This window comes from Rhinopithecus bieti, unplaced genomic scaffold (assembly GCF_001698545.2).
Source record: "Rhinopithecus bieti isolate Rb0 unplaced genomic scaffold, ASM169854v2 scaffold_33664, whole genome shotgun sequence".
NCBI classification, from domain to species: Eukaryota; Metazoa; Chordata; class Mammalia; order Primates; family Cercopithecidae; genus Rhinopithecus; species Rhinopithecus bieti.
The window spans coordinates 1,016,815-1,043,097 of record NW_016814733.1 but is presented as its reverse complement, the minus strand read 5'-3'; the positions used below and the strand labels follow the sequence as shown (position 1 = coordinate 1,043,097).

Sequence of the window (26,283 nt, the reverse complement as noted above, 5' to 3'; positions counted from 1 at the left end):
TGGGCTGTCTTTGGGTAGGTCACCCAGTTGAAACCCTGATAAACCCATCAGATCTTGTGATACTTTTTTGCTATCATGAGAACAGGATGGGAAAGACTGGCCCCCATGATTCAATTACCTCCCCCTGGGTCCCTCCTACAACATGTGGCAATTCTGGGAGATACAATTCAAACTGAGATTTGGGTGGGGACACAGCCAAACTATATCAGTACCCTATATTGTTTCTGGAGGGGGGAGACATAATAAGATTGTAAAAATGTAAATAAGAGGGAGTCACATAACATGGGTACCATGATCTCTCCCAGGAAGGAATGAGAGAGGAAGGAATCAAGAGAGCTGCAACCAGATCTTTGGCTTTATCTAAAGGTTTTATTTATTTTTTATTTTTGAGATGGAGTCTCACTGTCAGCCTGGAGTGCAGTGGTGTGATCTTGGCTCACTGCAACCTCCGCCTCCCAGATTCAAGTGATTCTCCTGCCTCAGCCTCCTGAGTAGCTGGAATTACACGTGCCTGTCACCACGCCTAGCTAATTTTTGTCTTTTTAGAAGAGGTGAGGTTTCACCATGTTGGCCAGGCTGGTCTCGAACTTCTGACCTCACGTGATACACCTGCGTCGGCCTCCCAATGTGCTGGGATTACAGGTGTGAGCCACTGCGCCCAGCCAAGGTTTTATTTTTATATTGAGAAACATCTAAATTAGATTAAGCAGAATATGGATGATTAAAAACTAAGTGGTAAATATGAGTGTTTTATTTTATTCTTATTTTGAAATTAGTAATAACTTCATAGTTTTAAAAATTAAAAGAAATGTAAAATTTCTATGACCCAAAAATGCAAAGAATTGACTTATGTCCAGACATTTATTCCCAGAACTTTCTAGCAATAAGCTCAAGAGGAATGGGGTATGGAATTTGTTGACCTGTACAGAATCATATTTAAAGTGAAATGATTATGAAAATGCCATTTAAAAGGCACAAATTTTGCCTTCAGAAATGCTTATTTCTGTAGGGTGACCATTGTGCCATTTTTTCTTTTCTACCCTGCACGAATAGCATATCACCTGCTGTCAATGCCTTGACCTTCAGTGATGGATACTGAAGCTTTTTATAGAAATACAGAAAAGCAGCTTTCCCCAACATTTTCTCCCCTACTTTCTCTCCTGAACAGTACTGATGTGGCTGGTTGGCAGAAGTCTACCACTAGGGTCCTATGGAGTAGACATACAGGGCCTTCAGAACTGCTGTGGGGGAAGAAGAGAAGGTTAGTTTTGGGAATTGTTTAGTAGTGGGGAAGATCAAGGATGGACAGAGAAGGGGCATAGAAGTTAAATCTCTCTGAGATGAAATTTAACTCATCTCATTGTTGAAATGACGAATGATGTAACGTTTCCAGGTTTCCTCTAACATTTACTGAACACACATTATGGCTTCATGGTTTAGGGGATCTAAGCTTTGCGGATGTTACTCCATTATTTCTCTAAACAACCATTGAGATTATTGAGATTGTACTTTTTTTTTTTTTGGGACGGAGTCTCACTCTGTCATCCAGGCTGGAGTGCAGTGGTGCAATCTCAGCTCACTGCAACCTCCGCCTCCCGGGTTTGAGTAATTCTTCTGCCTCAGCTTCTTGAGTAGCTGGGACTACAGGCATGCACCACCACTCTTGGCTAATTTTTGTATTTTTAATAGAGACAGGGTTTCACCATGTTGGGCCGACTGGTCTTGAACTCTTGTACCTCAAGTGATTCATCTGCCTCAGCCTCCCAAAGTGCTAGGATTACAGGGGTGAGTCACCATGCCCAGCCAGAGACTGTATTGTTATTTCCATTTTTCAGACAAGGAAACCAAAGCTTAGAGAAGTTAAATGACATGCCTGAGGTTGTATAACATGAGTGGCCAAGAGTTACAGCCAAGTCTCTCATTCTGTTTGGTGTCACCTCTTAAATTCTCCAATTTGATCTGCTTTTCTCTGTTAAATAACAAATCCCGATTTCTCTTTCTAGGAAATGTTCTTCAGTTGCCTGTAAACATTTATTTTGAGAATAGCACTGCACTTTTTCCTGCAATGTCCCGTTTGATAACATCAATAGACTCAAATGACACAGAACTCTTTTTAATCACTTAAACCTTCGTAAGTAGAGTAGGCAACCAATGCTAAGTCAGGGTCAGAGCTTTCTGACACTCACCATGTGCATTTTACTGAGGCATTAATAGGAGAAAATCATGATATGATTACCTTTAAATGAGGATATTAACAAGTTTATATTTCTTCAAAATATGTGGTAGCTTATGATGGGATGTTAAGTGGTTTCTAATAGTTTCCTATGATCTGAGATAAAATACTTCTTTCGAACATTGTCTTTCATTATCTCTTCATTTGTAGCTGAGTAACGCAGAGAGATTCTTCTCCAGGTCTTGCCTCTGAGTGACCATCTTAAAGGCATCAGTTGTGGTAGTGGGGGCCAGCCATGTTCAGTCACTTAGGCCTTCCCTTCAGTGTGAAAAAGTCTGGCTGGACCCAGAGGAAATGGGTTGAGGGACTAAAGCAAATGGCTTCTGTTTCTTACATTGTTTGAGGAGTCCTTGCCCAGATGGCTAGGACAGAGAGGACTAGAGAGGAAGGGTGTCAAGGATGGTGCAGCTCCCGGTTACAGATATGGCGGCTTCCACGGAGATCAGGTGGAGTTCTGAGCTTTTGGAAACTACCTGAAAACCTTCCACTAGCTAGCTTTCTCTCTCTCTCTCTCTCTCTCTCTCTCTCTCTTTCTTTCTTTCTTTCTTTCTTTCTTTCTTTCTTTCTTTCTTTCTTTCTTTCTTTCTTTCTTTCTTTCAGATGGGCATCTCACTCTGTCAGCCAGGCTGAAGTGCAGTGGTGTGATCTTGGCTCACTGCAACCTCTGCCTCCCAGGTTCAAGTGATTCTCATGCCTCAGCCTCCCGAGTAGCTGGGATTGCAGGCACCCACCACCACACCCAGCTAATTTCTATTGCATTTTTAGTAGAGATGGGGTTTCATCATGTTGGGCAGACTGGTCTCGAACTGGTGACCTCAAGTGATCTACCCGGCTCAGCCTCTCAAAGTGCTGGAATTACAGGTGTGATGCCCGGCCCTGCTTGATCGTTTTTGAAAAGGAGAAACCCAGGAACAGACCCAAGGGAGTTACAAGGTGGAGAATGTTGAAAGTATTTCTCAAAATGCTATTCCTCTTCTCAACACCAGTTCAGCATTCTCCTCCAGAGATTTGGTGTCTCACACTGCCTTTTGTGCTGTAAAAGCCAAATGAGAGGCATTTAAATTATTTCTGTTGCCTAGGAAAGAGAAATATTATCCACAGTAACAAAACATCAAATTTTATTATGCACAAGTTAGTGCTATATATTTAGGAGTTTTGCTTTAGAGGATATAATTTAGAAAAATGGGACAGCTTTTCATTGGCTTGGAAGTTTCTATTGTCAAAACATATTACCAGGAAAGTACAATACATTGTAAAATTATAAGGAACTGCAATTCAGTCCTATTTTGACTTTATTTATAAAAAAACAAATTAATAGCAAATGAATAAAACTTTTAAACCATTATCCGGGTAATAATACTAAACAAAACAACTAATAAAACAGCCGCATTCAAACAGCTGTTTAAGGAAACCCAATGATATTTCATCCATTGTCAAACTTGGCATTTGAGCAGAATAAAGACCAAAGTAAATATTTATTGATTCATGTGAGAATACTGAAAATTTCTCTTTTATAAGTAGAATAAGCAAATAAACCATGATTTATAAAAACCCTGGCTAACTAAAATCAGCTAATGGGTCTATTCAAAAAATTCTTATCATGTAAACTGTGAACTGACAATTATAATTGAAAATTACCAGTTTCTCTATGAATTTAATATACATATAGTTAACCACCTGCTTGACTGTTATACAGAGCCATTTAAACGTGCAAATGGATGTACAAATGTTTGAAGTCTTTTGAACCAAACACATTAATTGCCAGTCTGTGTTAATGGAAACACACAGAATGGATGCCCGCCTCTCTGTCATAAATATAAAAATTCCCTGGGCTTCTGAGTTTCCATACTAAGCACACATGGAGTCTTTTTATAGGAAAAGCTCATTTAGAGATTGAGCCCCTCAACCCCAACCAAATAGGTGATAAGGAGACAGGAAAAGTTGTGTTGGCCAGACTGACTCTAAGCACACTGCATTCCTAACACTGTTCTGTCCAAGTAGGTGTCTGCAGCCCAGATAGCTACAGAATTGGCAGTGAGAAGTGAGGCAAAGTTCAAAGCAAGCACAGGGGCACATTTAGTGCCCAGTTTCCTCCCTGTTGACACCTGGGCAGGTTGGATAGGTGACCTTGTGCTTTTCCTTAGTGGCCTGAGGACTCCCATCATGACTTCCCCTGGACCTGCCCTCACAATGCAGTGATCCACAGCTAAGATGCTCTTCCTCCTTAGCAAGATATATCAGCCCCTTGTCCCCTGGCCCGCAGGCCCTGGGTGTTTCAGATAGAAACACAAGGATGGCCTGAGTGCTCCTCTGCCCAGCCTCCCACTCAGCAAGGGCTACCAGCTGTCCGAGCTAGGGGCCTCTGAGGGCTGGTGGTAAGCCCCTCCTGCAGTCACTTTTCCATGACTCTCTGGCCATCGGGGTGTAGATGGAGGTGGCCCCAGCTTGACTCTGAGCCAGGGCTCAGTGATGTATGTTGATGCCTGGAAAGCATTTGGAGGCCTGTGGGGTCTGGGAAGACCCATCCTAAGGTAAGAGGGTGCCAGGGAAGCTAAGCTTGGCTCAGTTCCAGAGCTTTAGTGTTCAGAAGGGAGGTGAGACTCTGGATCACCTGATTTTTTTCAGCAGCCCAGTCCTAAGATTGTACATCTGAGTCTTACCCAGAGGAAAATCTGCAAACAAAAAAGTGAAAACAGCAGTTTCTCTAAAAACAAGGTAATAGGATGGGGCACAAGAAGCTGGTTTTTTTTGTGGGGAGCCTTTACAAAACAAAATAGAAAATCTGCCGGGTGCCGTGGCTCACGCCTGTAACCCCAACACTTTGGGAGGAGCCTGAGGCCAGTGGATTGCTTGAGGCCAGGAGTTCAAAATCAGCCGGGTGTGATGGTGCATGCCTGTAATCCCAGCTACTCAGGGAGGCTGAGGCATGAGAATTGCTTGAACCCGGAAGGCAGAGGTTGCAGTGAGTCAAGATCGCACCACTGCACTCCTGCCTGGGCGACAGAGAGAGACTCTGTCTTAAAAAATAAAAAAATAAAAATAAACCAGAAAATATAAAATGAAACTAATCATTCTTCACTTTCCCCAAATCAATCCCAGCCTGGGGTTGTGAAGACTTCAAGACATTAGAGGTGATGCTAGGGAGTAGTGGGAATTGACTTATTCCTGGAGACTTTTAGGAAATTCTTGGGAGTAGAAGACAGACTTTGCGAGAAGCTGAGATTTTTCAAGATCAAGTTGGGGTAAGAGTTAGCAACATGGGGATCTTGTTTTTAATGAACCCAATTCACCTCCTCAGGCTGACGATGCCCGGAAACACCCAGGCAAGGTGAAGCATGAGTTCAGTATTACCTGTCAGATGTGTTTCTCACTTCTGCTGCTGTCTTTCACCTCTGCTCTGCCCGATTTCATCAGTGCCACACCCAGCCCGGCCTTCAGCTTTACTCTTCAGGCTTGTTTCTGAATGAGCTTTGGGTATTATCAAAGGCATCATCCTTTAACCTCAAAGGATAAAGGCTCTTCACCAGTGAAGATATAAGAAGACAAAGCCACAGGCTCTGAGGGTCATTTCGAGAGTGCTCTGGGCATCCTTTGAGCACATTCGTGTCACCCTCCTCTGCAGTTACTCCTCATAGGATGAGCATACCAGCCGGTCCTGGAATTAGACAGTGAGAAGGGCCTGCTTTCACTGGCCGCAGGTCACTGTTGACAGAGCCGCAAGAAGGAGAAAGAGATCCAGATCTCTTGGGAAATCAGGTCCTCATTTATTTGTAGTCCAGAGAGAGAGAGCAGAAAATCAAAGACAGCCTGAGAAACATGTCTGTGACCTCTGACCATGGACACCTGTGCACAGACTACAAGTCCTGAAAGGAAATGGTATACAAATCATCCATGGTCTGGTGACTTCTAATCCAGAGCCAGGCCTCGGTCCCTGGCAGCCCCTGTGGGCAGGCTCGGGGCAGGCTGGGCCTCCGCACAGAATGGGGAAGGAGAGGTCACTAGAATCAGGGGAGATGGGGACTGAACCAGCTGTACTACTGGTCTTTGTGGGGGATGCCACCCAAATGCCAATGGCCAAAGGGGCCTGAGGTTTCTGGCCCCATCCCAGTGTCCTTGTTCATTTCTGGGAGGACACTCTGCATAGGGACTGTTTAGTGACAGCAGGAGGAATTTAGTGCTAGAAGGCAGCAGGTGATGGAAGCTTCTTGGAGGACGACAGCTGGTGTTGGCAGATGTGGGGAGCAGGGTTGCCCCAGTGGAAGGGATGAGGGGAAGGTGATCAACCACACCCCTTTACCTCGAATTGAGGGGTCCTGGGATGGGGGCTTTCAGTGCTAAACCTGGGGAAACCCTGGGCAAACCAGGACAAGCTGGTCCTCTGGGGAAGGCCAGGGAATCGCTGTGCAGGGCATCAGGGCCCTGGCTGGGCAAGAAGAGAGATGCCAAGTTCAGAACTGTTTAGGTCTTAAGGTATAAAGCTCCTTCACAAAAATCAGATGCAAAGAAAACCCCAGTCCTCCCTCCTTTAACACACATGCACAGACATGGGAACACAAACCTACAAAAAAGACAATTTAACACATGCACACAAACCTACAAAAAAGACAATTTCCTCTTAGTGAACTTATTTAATGTATGCAGCCCTCATTTCTGCTGATAGGAGCCATTTCTGATTTATTCCTTGCTGTAAGGAATGTCTTATACCTTCCTTCCTCTGGGGTTCTCGGTGTTGGAATTGAAGCTTTGGGTCTCCACTAAGTGGGTTGGTCTGGTAAGGGCTTCTTCCCAGTACAGGCCCAGTCCTCTGTGCGGGTCACCCAGCCCAGGGGAGGCAATGGGTGAGCAAGGCAAGTGCCTAAGTGTCCAGGCTTAGACCAGACTTGGGGCAAGATGACACATTCCAGCTCTCTCCAGCAGCTGCCAAGGAGTCAGTGAAGGTACTGTTTATCTTGGAGCCAGTCAGGCAATGCTAAAGTTCAAAGACCCAGTGTCTCTGGCTGGCCAAGGCTGGAGAAAGAAGGTTAACATGTGGGTTTCCTGGCTCACCAATGTAGTTCTCCCCAGGAGACTTCCCTGTTGTGTTTAGCAACAAGTCTGAGACCATTAGAAGTCTTCCTATTCAATGTAGATACTATTTTAAACATCTTCCCATTAGCAAAGGGAATTATTTTTGTTTTGTTCTTGGGAGGATAATTCTGGTTGTCTTAAAAAGGCTTTACGAATTTTCTTAAAAACACTGCATTTATCTGATGTAATCCTGCCACTCTCTTACAGGAACAGCTGTTGGTGTTTGCAGCCACACATGTTTGAGATCAGTTATCTTTTGACATAATGACCAAGCTTTTTTGTTATGTCAGATGAGATAAAAGTAAGTATTTGCTGCTACAGTTTCCCCTGATAAGCAGTATTCCACTTTTATATAAGAGGGCCAGATGGTTGAATTAAGGATGAAATAACACATATTGAAATTTGCTTTTAAATCCACCTCTGTACACAGAGGTTCTCTTAAGAGAGGTTTACCGTGAATCTTTGGCTTTGTCCTCTCCTAATAATACAGGAACTATAAAGAAATTATTTAGGCAGTTAGTGAGGGTAAGAGAGTCTTTGTCAAGGTTTCCTTTTAAGAAAAGCAGCCCCAAATCATTTCTTTTCTAACAAAGAGCAGCCTGAAAAATCAAGCTGCTGACATAGAAAAGCAAGATAGAAGCTTGCATGGGTGAATACCGGTAGCCGTGCCAATGGGAAAAGGCTACCTGGGGGCCAGGCATGTTCAACATGGAGGCTCTATCTTCCCTTTTCTTTGTCAACCACATGTACAGTAAAGAAGCAGGCAACATGGTGCTGGCCAGGTAGAGAACCCAGCTGCATAATAGAAGATTACGGTGGGCTGGCCAGGTTCTTGCACTATGCAAATGACACACCTGGTCTGACCAATCTCTCGTACCCTATGTAAATCAGACACTGCCTCCTCAAGCTCCTGTATAAAATCCCATGCATTTCACCACGGAACCGGAAGACCTACTCGGGAGCTCCTCTGTCTCTACAACAGAGAGAGCTTTTCTCTTTCTTTCACCTGTTAAATCTCTGCTCTTAACCTCACTCCTTGTGTGTCTGTGTCCTTGATTTCCTTGGCATGAGTCAACAAACCTCAGGTATTATCCCAGATGAACGATGCCACTTCACTAAGGAAGATAAAGGAAACTAGAGACTAAGCTCAATATCACACTCCTCCCATGTGTATGCACACTTACATATACATCTTTGTTTTAATTTAAGAAGGAGAAAGAAGTTAGGAAAGTGTTTAGGTTCCTAAGCTGTTTTTCCATAATCTGAGCTTTGTCAGAAGTATTAGAACAGATCTGTGGCAAAACTCCAAAACCGTGGACCCTCAGTGCAGTTTCTCAAATGTGCTCACATGTGAACCTAGATCCATCTTACACCTTGCTATTCCAGTTTAATAGTAGGGTATTGAATCTGGCTTCCTGTGCTGCAGTGATTTAGAAGGTGTGTGAAATATGGAATTGTTTTGTTGGACTCTTCCTTATTCCTTATCTGTTTACCACCCACCAATACAGCAACTACTAAAAATAAGGCTAGAGCTCTGTGTTCTTCTAGTAGTGAGATGAATCAATGTTGATAACGTGCCCTCTCTTGATTCCCAGGTGTATAAACAATGAAATTTTTGATGAGTTTTCTTGCCCAAGGGGTGAAATCTCCAGCCAATAAAGAGAGCATCTATCTGTGTGTGAGTGCACATGAGTGCATGCCTTGTGTGTCCGTGTGTGTGCATTCGTGTGCTGTGTTTTGAAAGAAGCTAATTAAACTGTAGACACTAAAGCTTTAGATGTTACTGAATCAACTCAATCAACCAGTTCCGGCAAGTCCAAATATTTGCAGTGGCAGCAAATACGAATAAGCGATCACATATAGAACACTTGCCATGTGGACAATCAGATGGATTCTGTCATCTAAGATTTAAAAAGCAAAATAAAAAAATACCACGGAAACCTTCATGTTATGGGAAAGTGACTGCATATTTGTAAAGAACACAGTCAATACTAGGTGTGTGAGCTATAAATAATGTAGTGATTATTATTTTGGTCTGAAACATTTTATGTCCTTTAGTCATTAAAATTAGGATCTATGAGACTGGGGCAGCATGGAGAAATGACTATTATACCATGCAGTGTCTTTTTTTAAAAAAGAAAAAAATAAACTTAGGGCATCTATTTCCCACCATTTTCTCATTTAATTACAATTCCCTGATACCTTTCTACTAGTCTCGTACTGTTTGGGGGCAAACTAGTAAGAGGCTGGGGGCAAAAGGCTCCTCTTCCAATAAATTCCTGTGGAAGTAGGAAGCTATTATCTGTTTCTTCCTTTTATAATGGAGCTCAAATTCTTACCTGAAATAGACCCCAGCCCTGGAGGTAAAGGGTGTGGAGGAGAGGAAGAAATAGCAGTGCTTGTGAGTGCACATGTGTATGTGTGCATGTATGTGGCAGGTGTTTGCAAACACGTGGGAAGCACCTATGCTTTCCTTGTTTCCAGTGGGAGAAGCTGCCTAAAGCATGTCTCTTCCTGTTCAGCAAGACATCTTGGTTCCCTGAAAATTCGTCAGGGATGGTGAAATCTCCATCAACGAACACAGAAAGATCCACCAAAGAGACAGTTCATGGTGAATTCAGTTATAGTGACATTCTAGAAGTTGACACCGGTCAACCCTTTCTATCCACCTCCACCCTGTCCCAGTGTCTTTCTTTTGCTGTTGCTTCTCATCACCAACAAACTCATGTCTGGTTTTTGGGAAACATTAGTGTGTAATGGCTTCTGTAAAGTAAGAGCTCTCCTTTCTAGAAAAATTTAATAGTCTTAGCAATTAAGCCCATGTTTTATAGTATTGTTTCATTAGGAATAAACACATATATTGTAATTAAAAACTTTTCTCAGCTTCTGAGTGGTCTTTCCATTTTATCAAATATTAAGAAGTGGGAGTATGAATGAAGGAATTAAAGAAGAAACAGAAAAGAAGGAAAAAAATTCACAAAATGTAATACACAATCACACCAGGCAACTGTAGTCTCTTTCCTGGATAATTTTTGTTAAAGTTTATCAGACTCAGAAGCTGATATGATAAATAGCCCAATATAGTTTCTCCTTGTTGTCTAATATCATTGCAGGTCTATCTGGCTCATTTATAATGTAATTTCTTTCTGTTTAAAGGCAAAATACTTCAAGTATTTGACAAGCTAAACATTAGCCCTAAAAATGTGTATCAATCTGCATTTATATATTTTCTGCATAAAAAGTTCTCAAACTCAAAATCAAAATATTTACAAAGGTATCATGTGCTTATCGATGTCACACATTTTCTTTGCAAAGTGCATAATGAAAATTTCAGAAGTAGTCGATTCTGTTTGCTGTAAAATGTCTCCATTAAAATACAAAGAAACAAACTATTGGTGCGCAGGGCAATTTGCATGGATCTTAAGGGGTGTTCTGCTGAGTAAAAAACTGCCAGTGAAAAACTGCCAGTCTCAAAAGGTACATACTGAATGATTCCAGTTTTCTAGCATTCTCAAAATGGCAAAACTACCAAGATGAAAAACGGATGGGAAGGCCGGGGTGAGGGAAGGAGATGGAGAGAGGGAGGTGGTGACTATAAAGGGACAACTCAAGGGAGTTTCTTTGCAGTGATGGAGCAGTTCTGTGTCTTGATGGTGGTGGTGACAATATGCATTTCTACAGAAGGTAAAATGTCATGGAGCTATACACAAAAACATACACAAGAAAAATTACTGCATGCAAAGGCTGGCAAAATCCAAGTAAGGTCTAAGATCTAGTTAAAATGTATTCTCAATGTCCTGGTTTTGCTAATGTACTGTAGTTATCACTGCGGAAGACCAGGTGATGAGTACATGAGACTTCCTTGTACTATTATTGTAACTTCTTGTGAGTCTGTAATTATTTCATTATATAAAGGTAGAAACATAAATCTCTGTTGAAGAGAAGATTCTGGCAACTAAACACACTTGGAAGCAATTTAGTCAAAGACTGGTGTCCTTTCAGGAGGCAGAGCCCTTAAGTGTAAACACTAAAGACCCCTGATTTAGCATATGTTTAGTATCCAGGTAACCAGGAATGCAACTCTTAAAGACTATGTAACTGAAAACAATTAATTGTTCCCATTACTTTTATGAAGGTTGTAGAATCAGGAAATTTCAGAGCAAGCAGGGTCCACGCTCTCAGGTTACAACTCTCTGTTTTGGTATCCTGATTTGTAATGTGAGGGCTTTGTCCTAGTTTCTTTGCAGTGTCTTGCCTAGTTCTAAATTTCATACTACACATAAACTACAGAAATGGTAATGGTAATCATAAATTTTGCCTCAGTATTGCATAAGACAAATATTTCAACTTATATTGATTATAAATGTGGATACAGAAAGGACCCATTTATTATGTAACACCATCTATTAAAAATAACCGGAGAGCAAACCAACTGGACTAATTCTTACTCCTTAGATCAGGTGGCAATTTTCCAGGACAGAGGGTCTGGGCGGTTTCCTTGAAATGACATATCATTACATCCTCCTTGTACAGAATATAGTGCTCATATCTACTGATATCTACTGGAGTGTTTGCGTAGAAAGGGGTGGCATCAGTGTGTCCCAGTAAGGACCCCTTGTGCCCATGAGACCTGCTAAATCGACCCTGGGGAGATTCAGGGCAAACACTCAAACTCAGGAGGCTCTAAAGAGTAACCTTTATCATTTGGGAATAAATGATGATATGCTTTTTATAACCAATATAGCTTTAGTTTCCTTACTTGTCTCAACTACTTTTCTTCATGGAATGCTAAAATAGGACTACCTTGGGAAACTGAGCCCACTGTAAAAACAAAGTCAGGTTCTAGGGCTGTTCTTCCTTCATGATAACACGCCTAGAGAAAAGGATTTTAACTGCAGTAACATCTGTTTTTTTGTATGAGCTTCCCTTAAGTCGTAAATTAATTATTTTTGAAAAAAAAAAAAAAAGAACTGCAACTCATTGCATTAGTGTAATATTTTATTAATAAAACGAACCCATAGGATTCAAACAATGTATAACAAAGTATTTTTTTTTCATGTGGGTTAAATATGTTACATTAATAATAAAAATAAGGAAAGTAAAGTTTTCATAGTTAACTTACCAAAAGCATAACCCTTGCCTATTGTTTCTTATTGTGCAAAACAAAAACAAAGAGTTTTGCCCACAGAAGGATTTTGTGCACCAAAACATGCACATTTTCAATTTCAAAATTTCGGCATCAAAATGAAAATTCCAAGGCCACGTTTTTGTTTTTTCAAACTAAAGAAGAGCAAGAGGGGAATAAACAAGCAAATAAGAGCAGCTAAATTTTTAATCTTCATTCCCAGGTATTTTCTGTTTCAATGTAGAATTCTCCACATTCATAAAATGATATCTTCAACCTATTGCTTATGGTCAGATATGCCAGTATCAGTTCAATAAGGCAAGTCACACCTTTTAGCTATTCTCTTAAGTCCTACAGAGATAGTTTGACTTCAATTTCACAGGGTCACTTCAAGATTTACCTTAAAAGGTGACAAAACAATCCTAGTGAAGGATTCCTTTAAGTAGTTGCTTTTCTAGATGGAGCCAAATAATTAAACTTACTCTCTCTCCACACTGGAGTTTGTTTCTTTCATTATGTTTTAGTATCATGGAGTTAAACAATGCCTTGACAAGGCATGAACTACAACTTAGAAGTCAATAAACAGTTGAAGTCAATAAACAATGATCTTTTGTAAAGTAAAAATCAACTGTTTAGAAAACACTTAAATACACATTACCTGTTTAAAGACACACACACAAAAGAGCAAAATTCAAACACCAAATCAAGGAATAACGTTTTGTGACAATTTCAGTAGCACAATTACTGGTCTAACAGTTTTGCATTGTGGTAATTTAAATAGCGGCTTACAATGAGAGAACTATGCGGGATGCTTCCATGATTGCAGAGAAGAGAGGTAAGCCCAGAGGGTGAAAAGCATACATTTGCCTAATGTGTGTAGAAAATTCCCTGATCAAATGGCCAACTAACTCTTAAATACAAAATTTAACCTTAAAAGAACTTTTCTATTTTTGATGAACATTGATTGAAAGAAAAATCATCATTCTGTTAAATGAAGTACAGTATTCTGCAGGGGAAGCACCAGGGTTTCTAGATCAAACCCTTAGGACACGAAGAAAACCAAAGTACTCTGCTAGTTCAAAATCTCTATCACAGGAATCCCTGGCTCCGTTCCACGTGTCCAGAGATGCTCTTAGCTCACAAAACCAACAGATGGCGGGAAAAGCAAGTGAACGTGTGACCATGTAGGAGGGGAGCTGGGGACAGTAAAACACTGCTCAGACTTTTAGCAGCAACACAATCCTGTTGGTCTGAATATCCTGAGGTTAAAGGATAATAAAATATTGCACCAACACAATAAAGAAAAAATCACAGTTTAAACAGAATTACTAAAGAACTGGAATAATGTACAATGCAGTGACTGCTATCAGTAGACCTAGGTCTCTTGACATGAATTAAAGTTGTGTCTTTTAAAAAAAATGACACTCCTACCTTCTTTTGGTTTGGTGTTTATTTTGACATTCTCTTAGGTATACATATATTTACTTCCATTTAATGCTAACTTACTGAATTTTCTCCTTGGCCCAGTTTCATATTTAGTGATAGATGAGATTGTTGCTGTAAACAGCAGTAACTCCAAAGAAGAGTACTCAAGGTGAGGGATTTAAAAACATATCTGATAACCCCATTAGAGGTAGGTTAGAAAAAGGCCTCTTATTTTGGACTGTGTAGTTATCAAGGCATCCTGCAGATGCAACCTTTTCTCTCACTTCTTTCTCTGACATGCTCCTAGGTAAATAAGATATGAGGAAAATCAAACATATATCCTGTTAAAGCACTTAAAGGGGGTAAAAAGTACAGCCTTCAACAAAATGTGTTTTCACACTGAAGTTCATCTTTCCCCTTTGAACCGACAAGCTTTTCAAGAAACCCTTTCTTGGTTTCATAATACTGTACTGCCAATTTATAAACTACATTTTAGTCTACCCTTGAAAGAATGAAAACTGTAGTACTTCATTAGGACCTCATATGACCATGATCTCAAGAAAAGATACTTTCAATGTCTCTAGGCCTGAATATGATAGGAAATCATGAAGCACCCAAAACCTCAGGGTCTCACTTCGTATTTGGAGTGGGCCATTTTCCTATTCATGCACACCCTTGTTTTGTTACCCTCTCCAAAATCAATTCTTCCCCGCTTCCGTTCATATAGCCTTCATTCCACTCTTTAAAACACCATGGGAAACTCCCACAGTGTTTCCACTGTTTACAGATTCCTTTCTCTCAGGTCAGCGCAGGCACCCTTTCACTTACTCTATAACCATCAGGACTTCCATTACATTCTGTGACTTTGCACATCTTCATCCCAGTTTTTAACAGGGATATATATATGACCACCATATAAACTTGTGCAGCAATCCTGTCGGCCCACCAGAAATTTCTCACATTCTTTAATTCCTATTGCCTTCAGTCTTGATATTCATTTATGTTTTCAAGTGAATCTTTCCTGTCTCTTTCCCAAAAAGGCAGAAGGAAAAGAACCAACATTCTAATTCAATGATGAACACAGTGATTTCTGAAATATGTTCAGAGAATGAAGGAAACAGGCTGGGTCTCTTCTACGTCGCTAGGATGTGGATCAACCTGCAAAAAAAGAGCAGACTGAGATTAGTGTTGTAGCATTATTTAAAATGATTCTAGTACCTATTTCTAATTACATGATGATTATATGCCAAGTTGGTCAGAGCCTGCTATTAGTAAGTCCCAGAAGGTGCTTAAGTTCTCTATATTCCATGGCCAAATAACACACCTTAGAGGCAATCCACAATACTGTATATGATGCCACAGATCATGAGGAAAATAGTAAAAAAAATCTGGCAAAAGAATCAGTGATAATCTATTACCACTGTATAAACAAATTTAAATGTATCCCTTACTAATTATGAGTCAGCAACAGATACTCTAATAAATGGATGACAAAAAATGATTTGAAAATAATACAGTGAAAGTCTAATTTTCTTTTGCTTTGCTTACCTCTGCATAAAGAGGTGGAGGTTGAAACCGGAATTCCTGTATACAGGCAAACATAGGACAGCACACTTCTCCCTCACAGTTAGGGGGTTGAGGGTAAGAAGGAATGTGTCTAGAGAATTCTTCCTCTGATACCACATCTGCATAATTTGGTGGTGCTGAAATAGAAATGAAGTTGGAGTAAGAAATCCACTCAAAAATTAATCTCAATTCTTAACTGTTACAAAAACAAGAAACAGCTAAATTTGAAGATAAAAATACGGCATTCTTTCCCTCTCATCAGCAAGGTTTTATGCATATTACAATAAAAATAGTTTCTCCCTTTATTAAACTACTACTAATAGATTATATTCTAGTCTCTTGAGATATAGGTAAACAAATATCACTGAAATATGACTACAGAAAATATGTAACACACCACACATCTGACTACTTTTCACTGTTTTCCTATTACAAATAGGAATTAGCAAATATATATCTTATTCCTGAATCTGCTATCAGCAGCTTTGCATCCTAGATAAAGCTAAACGTTCAAAGCCCCTCCCAGGACTAACGCTTTATGATTTTTTAGTAGTAGGAATAAAGAGCAGCAGTACTAATCAACATTTGAGCACTTCATAGCTTATATATTCTGTTCTTAGTTATTTTCTAGGTAAAACTTCATTATGAAAGAACACCAAAATATTTTACCTTCAGGCTGTTCTGGCAGGGTCAGTGTCAACCAGCTCATATCCATACTGAACTGGCTGGCAATGCTGGAGTTTCTGCTGCCAAAACCATTATATGGAATTGTACCAATCACTAATGGCAGTTCAAGCATCAATTTTTTAGCACCAGGAATGTGAATGTACACCTAATAAGCCAAAAAAAAAAAAAAAAAAAAAAAAAAAAAAAAGAGAGAGAGAGAAAGGAACAAATGTAAGTTACACCTCCAGCAGGTAGCCCAATTACTTTCTTTTTTCATAGAAACAAATGCTTTTGTCAGCTGCCACCACCCTCATCACAATTCTCAATTGTCTTGATTAAACAAAATGAAGAGTATACAAAACATAGTGAATGCTCTGTGACAGAGAACTGTGTCCTTAACATGCATCACTTTAGGTTTGCATGGCTCATATAATAATTATAGAAAATAAAGGATATGTCTTCAATATAACAAACACACTTTAATGCACCTCAATTCTTTTATGGCATTCTATTAAATCCCTTGTGGGGAATAGTTTTTTATTAAAAACAAGGGCCAATCTTCACACAGTCCCCAACTGGTGTTAATGCTGACTATGCACAGTAACATGACATCAGTTATTGTCCATCATACACATTTTTTTTTTTAAAGAGCTTTGCTTACAGCTAAGGAATAGTCCACTCTGATAATGCAGCAATCCAGGATGGATGGAGTGACAGGTGGAATTTTGAGTGTTTTCCCATTCCATGTGTCCGTGCTCCCAGAAGCAATGTGGTTTCCTCGCACATTGGCGACCATGTGTCGAATGGTCTTTGTTTTTCCACTAGCCAAATACGTCTGGGTTTGGAAGATAGCAGCCTTTGGAACAATCAGACGAGAGGAACAATTCTCTATTTCTGCATAGATTGGAATAGCTTCTCCTAAAAAGAAAACAAAACCAGGGAGGATTCAGGGACTCTTTAAAAAGTTCTCACCACAGTGGATTAGGGCCATATAGCTGAAATGTTCCAACATCACTTTAACAAATTGAGAAGGTTTGATGGAAAACATATTGTAAATTCAAGCCAGAGAAATAAAAATTCACTGCAGGTTGTGGTAGATCTTATTTTCTAATTATTGCATTATTGACTTTTCTAATGTAGCAATATTGCATTAGCAATTCTAAAGATATGTAAATGACCAGTGTCTATATAAATTAGGATAAGATATACAAATAAATGATTCAGGACTATGTTAAGTATAAAAGATCACTAACAAACTCATTAGTGCTTATCAAATTAAAATCTGCCCAAGAGGAGAACAAAGCCTTTGCTTTTAAGGAATTAATAATGTTAAGGCACAGAAAGAATCAACGGATGGATTAGGCAGGTTTTATAACATTATGGCTCCACATCATACCATTCCATACTGAATTCCTTTCTAACAAGTCCAATTCCTGAAGCAGGGGCCAAATCCACTGCTGGAAATGGGCCCTTCACTATTGGCAGTTCCAGTAACAATCTGATCGTTAAGTTTGTTAATATACTACATTCCAGTCCCAAGTATTTGCATATATCAAGCCAGCAAGGAATCAGAATGTCTAACAGCATTTCATACTCCAATAGTTCTCTTCTTAGCAATACAACCCTGGAGATTCTTTTGCAACATTAAAATCAGATGCTGGCATTTTCTCATTCCTCTAGTTATTTTCTTTGTTACTAAAGTAACAGGATCGAAGTCAGAAAAAAACAGGAGTTTGACTGGAAACAATTCCTCCATTTAAAAATACTTAAATATCAATTATTTATATTAAAAATGTATCACTATTCATGTTTTAAAATACTATACATGTCATACAATTACAAAAAACACTATTTAAAATCACTTAAAATTAGCTAAGAAAATGAATGAAATCTTTCATTTGGACTTTCAAGCATTTTGCTTACCATTACAGTATCCCTTTCTTTCAATTTTGGCACTCAGCGAGACTGGACCAGAAGTGAAAAACCAACAGCCAACCATTTTCTCTTGAGTTTTCAATACAGGGGTCTTGAAAATATCAAACAATAAAATAACCTTAATTAAGCCACTCTAGAGAACTCATATAACTTAAAATTATGTCTTTCTTCACAGAATGGTTGTAAAGAAATACCAAAAAATGAATAAAACTTTCTTATCCTTATGTAACATATCAGCCCAAATATGCACAAAAACACAGCATGTTAAGACTCCCCCTTTTAGGAAAATCACAGTGAATTTTCAGATTCAAGAATTAGCATGACACCATTTTATTTTACCCTGAAGTAATTATGTTTCCAGGAAACAATATACCATGTTTTTTTCAAAAAAATCAAAAGCTGTATTAGTACTTGTAAACATGACAGAATTATTTTAAGACTTTATATATAAAAGTCAGGTGTAAGAATAAATGTTATAAAATAAAAAATAAAATAAAAAATAATAAAACATTATATTTATTTTGGCATTTAATAAGTGGAATAATCAAACAGCCTTTTCCCACCACGTACTTCAAAATGCATTATCAAGCAGAAATTTCATGTGTTCTTAATTTGGAATGGTTTTGGGGTTTTGTGTAATAGTGCAATAACGTGTAGTGTTAACAGATCTGAAAAGCTTATTAAACATACTATCTCACTACAGTATTCTATTCTATAGTGTCAAGAGAAGTTACTACAAGATTTATAATGTTCAGTTTACAAGTTACACACACCAAAGCTTTCTGTAAAACCCAGTTACTTGCAACATTTTTTCTTTATTTATACAAAGAATAGCAAGGGATCAACAGTGTCTGTTTTTAGCAAAGACAAATCCCTTTAAATCAATTCCTGCAATGGTCATAAAAACTTTAAGAATATTTAACCTGCCAATTCTAAGTAGTTTTAAAATACAAGCTACTTAGCATCACCAATTTTCAAAATGGTTTTAAAGCAGCTGTTAAAGTCATAGCTATAAGCCAGGCCAGCTGGGTGCTGGCTATTTTATGATTCTGACCACAAGAGGCCATGTAACCATAGCATATCTGCTGTCTTTTCATAATCTAAAGGTGAACATTAAATTCTATTTCTTTTACATATGAAAATAAGATTTAAACAACAACTTTTAACTGCTAGCTTTTCCTTGTCTTTCAAAACACAGGCTAGAAAACCTCCAACATGAAAAGTACATCTTTGTCACATCAGTATCGTGATGGAAAGTTTAAATTATCTCAGTATTTTCTACGAAGTAAAAAAAATCATTCATTCATATTTAAATGAAGAACCATTAGGTCCTAGTAGCTATCATGAAAGTACAAGGTATAATTTTATATTATTTTGATAATATGGGTTTAGATAAAAGAATCTAGCTCATTAGCTCCCATCTTGCCTATTCTGTTGTTACTTATAGCCTGATCTTTCTTATCAGTCTACAGTATTTCTGGTGATTATTAGAAGTTCAATGCTTTAATGTGGCCAAATCTGTCATAAGGAAATGATAAGTGAAAGGATCTCGGCGGCAGCTGCATGCACTTACTTAATGTTAGAAAATGACATGCAAAATGGAAGGATACATAGCATAATGGCCTGAGCTTCAATAACAGGCTGAGCATGATTAATACTCTTCCATAATTACTGTTCCTCAACCTGCTATTATTGAGGAGTTTAGAATACCCCAGTCCTGTAAATGTGGCCACTCTGGTAAAAGTAACTACTCTCTATGTGTGCATTATTGTTATTAAGCCTTATTAATGCATTTCAAGCCTGTGTAACTTTTTGGCAAAAGAAGCCCTGAACAGCAGGGACATAATCAATAGTATTAACACACACAATTTGTAATTTGTCCAACCTAGAATCATATATTTATAGTGAATGCCTTTGGGTTACAAGATTGTGTTTTCCAAGCCATCAGAAAGTGACAGGACAGACTACCAGTAAACTGGCTAAATATAGATCCCACTGTTGAAAGGAAGGAGGAAGGGAGGGAAGGAGGAAGAGAAGGAGGAAGAGAAAAAGGAAGAACTTACTAGTAATGCTGGTGTGTTGACATCGACATGACTAACAACCTGCAGTTCCCTCTTTACACTCTGATCAGGTACCTTGGGTCGTTCCAACACTGCCCGGACACAGTACTGAATGCTTCCATATTTCCCAGTAAATGAGGTGACCAAAGGTCTGAAACCAACCAAAGACATTAATTATGAGTTTACTTTCAGTTAAACATAGCCAAAAAAAGCATGGTTTAAAATGTTTTAGGTTGGAAATAAAAAATGAGTAAGTCTATTTAGGGACTATTCAGTATAAACATGCATACTTGAGAATCAGAAGATACCTAGCAGTGATACATTTGGATGGACATATTGCAGAGAAAGATAACCACAAAATTATACAGTTTCACTTACTCAGATGGAAGTTGAAAGCGAAATGGAAATTCATGTTTTCCAGGCTGTAATAAAATGATGCCTTCACCTATAAGAGATTGTATTTTATTTTAATGAAGGATGGTTAGTATTAGATCAAGAGTTTTCACAATGTAAATAATTTTTTGAAGGAAGTTTTTCTGGCTACAAAATGCACCATACTCCAAAAGTTTATTAAACAAATGTACAGAATTAAATCTGAGTGTGTGTGTGTGTGTGTGTATGCATGTGTATGTGTTTGAGAGATGGGGTCTCGCTCTATTGCCCAGGCCAGGGTGCTATGGCCTTGAACTCCTGGGCTCAAGCAATCTTCCTGCCTCAGACTCCCAAGGAGCTGGGACTACAGGCATGTGCCACGGTTCTTGACTAATTTTTAGTAATTCTTTCCAGAGATGGGGTCTTGCTATATTGCCCAAGCTGGTCTCAAACTCCTGGCCTTAAATGATTCTCCCACCTTGGACTCCCAAAGCACTAAGCTTATAGGGGTGAGCTACTGCACTTGGCCAGTTTTTACCAAGTACCATAACACTCACACATACATACACACATATATTCCATTCTCAAATAGGCCAATTACTAAAGTGCTAAGGCTCAGAACTCCAACATACATATATATGTGTATACGGATATGTATATTTGTGTGTGTGTGTATGTAAAAATCACAACTGCTTACCCCCATTCTATTATACTAATGGGAAATACCAATATTAAACTGGACCAAAAACGAATTTAGCAAAAGACAGATTTATTCTGGGTATACCAGAAACATCACATTGAGTATTCTTTGAGCAGAAATGGAAAAGGGAGTGAAAACTTTATGAATATTGTTAATATTGGGTATAACACTAAACAGCCAAACCAACAAGACAAGCTATTAAGCAAGTCATGCATGTATCCCTGAGCTCTCCTGACTAACAAAGAGTTTCTTGGTGGCTAACTTGGGAATACAGAAAGGGCTTCACCAAGCATGGCCACGGCCCTTTTCTCAGCTTTGGGTTACCAGCTCCATTTTATTTCATGCAGAAGCTTATCACTGGATTGTGAGAAGGCCAAAATGCAGGGTGTGGAGGGACTTTGTAAGGCCAGAGGCACCACAGAAACCTGTGATGAAGGTACCAAGACAATCTGTTTAATTCAGATCCAAAGTAGACTTTGTGGCTTTCACAGTTGGTCAGGAGGCTCTCTTGAAAGACTTATACACTCTCCTTTCATTTCATGCTCAGATTTAATATTGAACTCCCTTATTGTGGATAGGATAAATAAGATGAAGAAATGGGAACACAGAGAGAGAACTCTGAGATTTGCCTGGTCATCTGACACTAAAATGAAGATTTCTACTTTATCCATTCACTAAAAAAAATTAAAGAAATCAGTAGTGAAATGGGAATTTTTTATCCCTTAAATAAAAAAACAGAGTTTTATTTTATGACCTTAACCAAGTCAGCTGACATTTCAACTTTGTACTTTTAGAAAATAGGAACACATTACTGACCCATTAAGTCTTCTGAATCTATCCCCTATTTTTAATGTGTTAACATCAAGGGTGATAAAAAAGTGACACACCTGCCACTTAAGTCAATTTGAATACTCCACAGGTGGGTGACTGGAGGCAAAGTGAAGAACAAGTCACAGGGGCATGAGATCATGTTAAATTCAGTGGCAGGGAGAGTCCCAGTGGCTGAGGTGTGCTCAGGAAGGTTGCAGCAGAGCTACAGTACCAGGGACCAGGGAAGCATCTCAACCTGATGGCTGTGGAGTGAAAGGCTCAAGGCAATCCCAGTGCTCCTAAAGGAGCTGGGCTGAAGTTCTAATTTGAAATTATTAGATTACAGAACACGACCAAGTATTTACAAATATTTTGAAGTATGTATTTCATTTGAGTTTAAAATGCATAGTGCTTAGATTTCAGGCACTGTGGATGATCCTCAAATAGACCGGGGGAGGAAAGGAGATTACATGCTTGCACACAAGTAATTACCATAGAGTGCTAGAATCTAGAGCATTTACAAAGGAACAGGGGTGGGCCCAACATCTTCAGGACCTGAGGGCTGGAATGGAGACAGGTAGGAAGCGAAATTTAGATAAGGGAATAGCATGAGGAAGAGCATAGCAGGCATGTGTGGGGAACAGAGTTACCCAGGATGCTGAAGAGAATGAGAGAGATGAAGTTCCCCTTTCGTTAAGAAACAAATTGACATAGGATCCATATCATTTAAAATGAGACTTTCAACTATCTCAAAACATAAACAGGAAAAAGAAATAGGAAAACTGATAAAAATGGGTTACAATATTTGGAATTCACTCTTTGTTTTCTTTTCCTCTTTCTCAATTTTTTTTTTTTTAATGTAAAAGGTTCATAAGTTGAACCATGTGCCCATTTCTGCTCTGCACCAACCGCTCATTACTTCTGTCTTGTATACTGAGCCCTACAAAGTCACAGAAAGATGTTTCAATCACTAATGGTCTTACAGCCAAAGCTCATAATTAAAGGTTTTGATGAGCCACGGGATGCAGAAGACCATTACAGAGGCAGAGACTGGGGCTCAGGAAGGGTGAGTTACTTGCATAAGGTCACACTGCTGGTGGGTGACCAAGAACTGAAACCAACTCTCTGATTCTGTCTTGTCTTTCTACTACAATTTCTCAATAAAAATATGAAGAAAAGCAATCACAATGATAGCAAGTAGTTGAATTAGATTAAGGATGTCAAATAATTATCTGTTGCAGTGAGCTGAGGTCCGGCCACTGCACTCCAGCCTGGGTGACAGAGTGAGACTCCGTCTCAAAAAAAAAAAAATAAAATAAAATAAAAATCTGGAGAGCATTTGTGAAAACAGATCCCAGTGCTACATAACATGGATTTCTAAAAATCTCCTTAGGTGATTGAAACACAGCCAGGTTTTGTAATGAAATGACCCCCAGAATATAGACTGTGTCAAGATGCTAACTTCTTCCAAGCTATAGACATTAGGGGTGACTTATTTTTTTTCCTCAGCTAAAAGAGACTATGGTCTTAAGCAAAATGTAATTGTGCCAATATGTGCTATGATACATTCTAAAACAAGTTTAAGATTTTCAAATTGTCTAGCTTTTACATTCTGTTCCATATGTATATATGTGTGTGCCTGTGACAAATAAACATCTGACTTGTGAATTAAAAAACTATTTGTTAGCCCAGATTTTACCAAAGCAGTTTTTTATTGCTAATTCCAGGTTCAACTGTTTTTAATTTTACATCTATTTACTCAGCAGGTTACAGGCCCAGAGATAGAATCCAAAGTCCTGGACAAAAATGAATGTATGTCTCTCTCCCAACGTCCTTGACTCCATTCAGCCATCTTGCAAATTGTATTGTCTGCTTCCACTGGGGCCTGGGTTGATCCTGGAAGCCATACTGAGGAAAGGGTATGAAGGAGTAAAAACTATCACTAGCACACTGTTCCCATTGATCCAAAAGGCAGTTTTGCTTCCAAATACGGTTTTCCTCACTACAATTTTGGGATCACTCAGATGATCGCTTACCTTGAGGACTTCGCTATGTCCACAGTAGGATAAGGCAAAACCACATATTCTATTATATTTTGTATAAGACATAGCACATAAATATAATGCGTTCACTCTTCAAGGAGAGGAGGTACATACCATCGTTTTACTTAATAGATAAAAGCTCGTGGCAAAAAGGTAAAAGTTTAAACTAGCTTCCATCCATGAAATAAGAGTAAGACTCATGGTTCTTGGTATTTTCATGACTAAAGGGATCCAATTTTTGGTATCTAATATTTATAAAACACTCATGTAGTGTGTCCCCACATGGGTACTTCTGGAAAAGTCTACACTATGAACTGGACTTCACCAAAGTGAGCAGGAAGGGAAATCCAGACATGCCCAGATGCCCTTGTCTCTAAAGGCATTTTGAGTAGAGAGATGTGGGGGAGAGGGGAAGAAGTGGGTAGGAGGGAAGGAGGAGGATGGGGAGGAAGAGAATGCAGAAGAAACAGCAGCAGTATCAGGTACAGGCACAACTTCTTACTAAGGGGCCCTGCTCCCCAGAAGAGGGAAACCAAGCATGATGGTCAAGTCTAGAAAACACTTCCTTTGAACTCCTACCCCTCAGGAACTACTTCCCTATTCCCAAAACCAAATTTCTGCTAATTCATCATGAACCAAGAACATGTCCAGGATAGGGAGGAGTGGAAGCCATAAGACACGGGCACCACAAAATGTAACCTCATAGCCGCCGGTACCACCATCCCTTCCTCGACCAGAAAGAACAGGACCTAGATTTTTGGATCCCCCACTGTCCAATCACAGGTTCCCACCGCACCCAATGGCCCCCTCCCCTCGCGGTCCTAGAAAATCCCGAGCCACTGGGCCCAGGCAAGGGGCGGGGCGCCAGGTAGAGCTGCGCACCAAGGACGTGCGGTCTCTCCTTACCCGCGAGGCTAGGCCGGACCCGACCCCCGGAAGCCCGCCCTGATCTCACCTGCCAGGTGGGCATCCCGCCGGCACGCGGCCTCCCGGCCCCTCCCCGGCCCCGTAGCCTGGCGGGGGAACCCCAGGCGCTAGCCTGCGCTTACCGGCTGGGGGCTCCCGCAGGCTGAGGCGCACGTTCAGGTACTCCACCTCCGAGAAGACAGCCAGGGCCGAAGCGCCGGCCGAGGCGCGGGGGCCGGCGCTCGGGCCCCAGGCGGCGGTGGCGCGGCCCTGGGCCTCCAGGCGCAGCGCGCGCAGGGCCACCGGCTCGGACGCCTCCAGCAGCACGTGCCCGGCCACCGTCTCGCCGCTGGAGTAGCAGCCCTTGCGCTCGTCCTCGAACACCAGACCCAGGCTCTTCACGCGGCCCTCGGCACCCACGGCCGCCGCGCACCCAGCCTCGCCGCCCATCCCGCCGGGCGACTCGTCCCTGCCCCTAAGGTCGGCAGAGACCCGGAGCCGGGGTCGCGAGCACAGCCGCACCGCTGTCACAGGCGCTCGCGGCAGGCTCAGGCCGCCGCGGCAGCCGTGCGGTACCCGACAGAGCACCGGCTCGCCGACGGGCCTGTCGCTTTAACAAACCCAGTTGGGGCTGGAGAAGGGCCGGGACAGCCCACCCCCGGCGGACGGCCATAGGTCAGTTGCGAGCCCTGCTTCTTGCTGATTTGTTGTAGATGGTCACTGAGTTATTTCATTGGCGCTCCCACGCGTGGGTTGGCGCAGGAAGGCCGTGCGTGATCAGGGAGTGTTGGCCAATCGGGAGGCTCCGGCGTGCACGTGCACAGGACGTTTACTGGCTGAGGCCAGGCACAGTCCTGGAGCCCAGGCCAATAGCGAGGCGGTGCGCCCATGTGGACAGACAGTGGGAAACAATATCTGTCAGGGAGGGGGCGGAACAGGGTTTTTCTCCGGCTCTCAGCGTGTCAGCCGTTCCCATAGTTACGAACGGGGGCGGGGTTTCTAGCAGCGTAAGGACTTTGCAGGAGCCACTGGGTTCTCCCTAGAGCATGAAGTTGTGGCTGTAACTGGCTTGTGTTTATGATTACATCTGCAATACTCAAGAGGAAATAGATGCTCTGCGAAATGGAACTCGGCAATATTTCCTTTTGAGATCTTGGGGGCCGGCCGCATCGGGACTTTAATGAATGACTTGGAATCTTCTAACCTCCAGGTTTTTGATCCCCGCCTCTCCCAGGTTTCAGAATTCCCAGACTATGTAAGAGCCATAGATAAGAAAAATGAGGGTTGTGGTTTTAAACCTGATATGTCCCCTAAGGAGTTCTCTTCCTAAGCTCCGCAGTATCGCTGTTAGGAATAGCTGGAACTCTGATTCTTCC

The 26,283-nt window shown here is 40.7% G+C and overlaps 1 protein-coding gene and 1 long non-coding RNA gene across 8 annotated transcripts in view; one reads left to right on the top strand and one right to left on the bottom strand.

The window, feature by feature from the left end:
* Positions 1-10,172, top strand: part of LOC108515173 (uncharacterized) — a 106,610-nt gene extending 96,438 nt beyond the window's left edge. For 5 of the 7 annotated variants that reach the window (XR_001881443.1, XR_001881444.1, XR_001881441.1 and 2 more), the window contains exons 11-13: positions 1,169-1,261; positions 7,508-7,601; positions 8,896-10,169. This is a non-coding gene — a long non-coding RNA (uncharacterized LOC108515173). Of the gene's footprint in view, positions 1-1,168; positions 1,262-7,507; positions 7,602-8,895 lie in introns of all 7 variants that reach the window. The other 2 variants (XR_001881447.1, XR_001881442.1) reach the window with 2 other exon arrangements.
* A 2,110-nt stretch (positions 10,173-12,282) lies between these two features.
* On the bottom strand, positions 12,283-25,538 carry ARRDC4 (arrestin domain containing 4). The gene is made up of 8 exons (XM_017851849.1): positions 25,051-25,538; positions 20,456-20,522; positions 20,081-20,228; positions 18,006-18,108; positions 16,744-17,000; positions 16,086-16,248; positions 15,399-15,553; positions 12,283-15,008 (listed from the first exon to the last, which is right to left on the bottom strand). Exons 1-8 carry the CDS (start codon positions 25,355-25,357, stop codon positions 14,952-14,954), a joined length of 1,257 nt encoding a protein of 418 aa, XP_017707338.1. The 5' UTR covers positions 25,358-25,538; the 3' UTR covers positions 12,283-14,951.
* Between the last annotated feature and the right edge of the window lie 745 nt (positions 25,539-26,283).

Excerpts from the sequence above, each read along its gene's own strand:
- ARRDC4 (XM_017851849.1), bottom strand. The coding sequence starts at position 25,357 with ATGGGCGGCGAGGCTGGGTGCGCGGCGGCCGTGGGTGCCGAGGGCCGC. Across the intron at positions 18,109-20,080 it reads TCAACACACCAGCATTACTA|ACCCCTGTATTGAAAACTCA; the intron begins GTAAGTTCTTCC and ends GATATTTTCAAG. Across the intron at positions 15,554-16,085 it reads CCTGCCAGAACAGCCTGAAG|CACCACCAAATTATGCAGAT; the intron begins GTAAAATATTTT and ends TTTCTATTTCAG.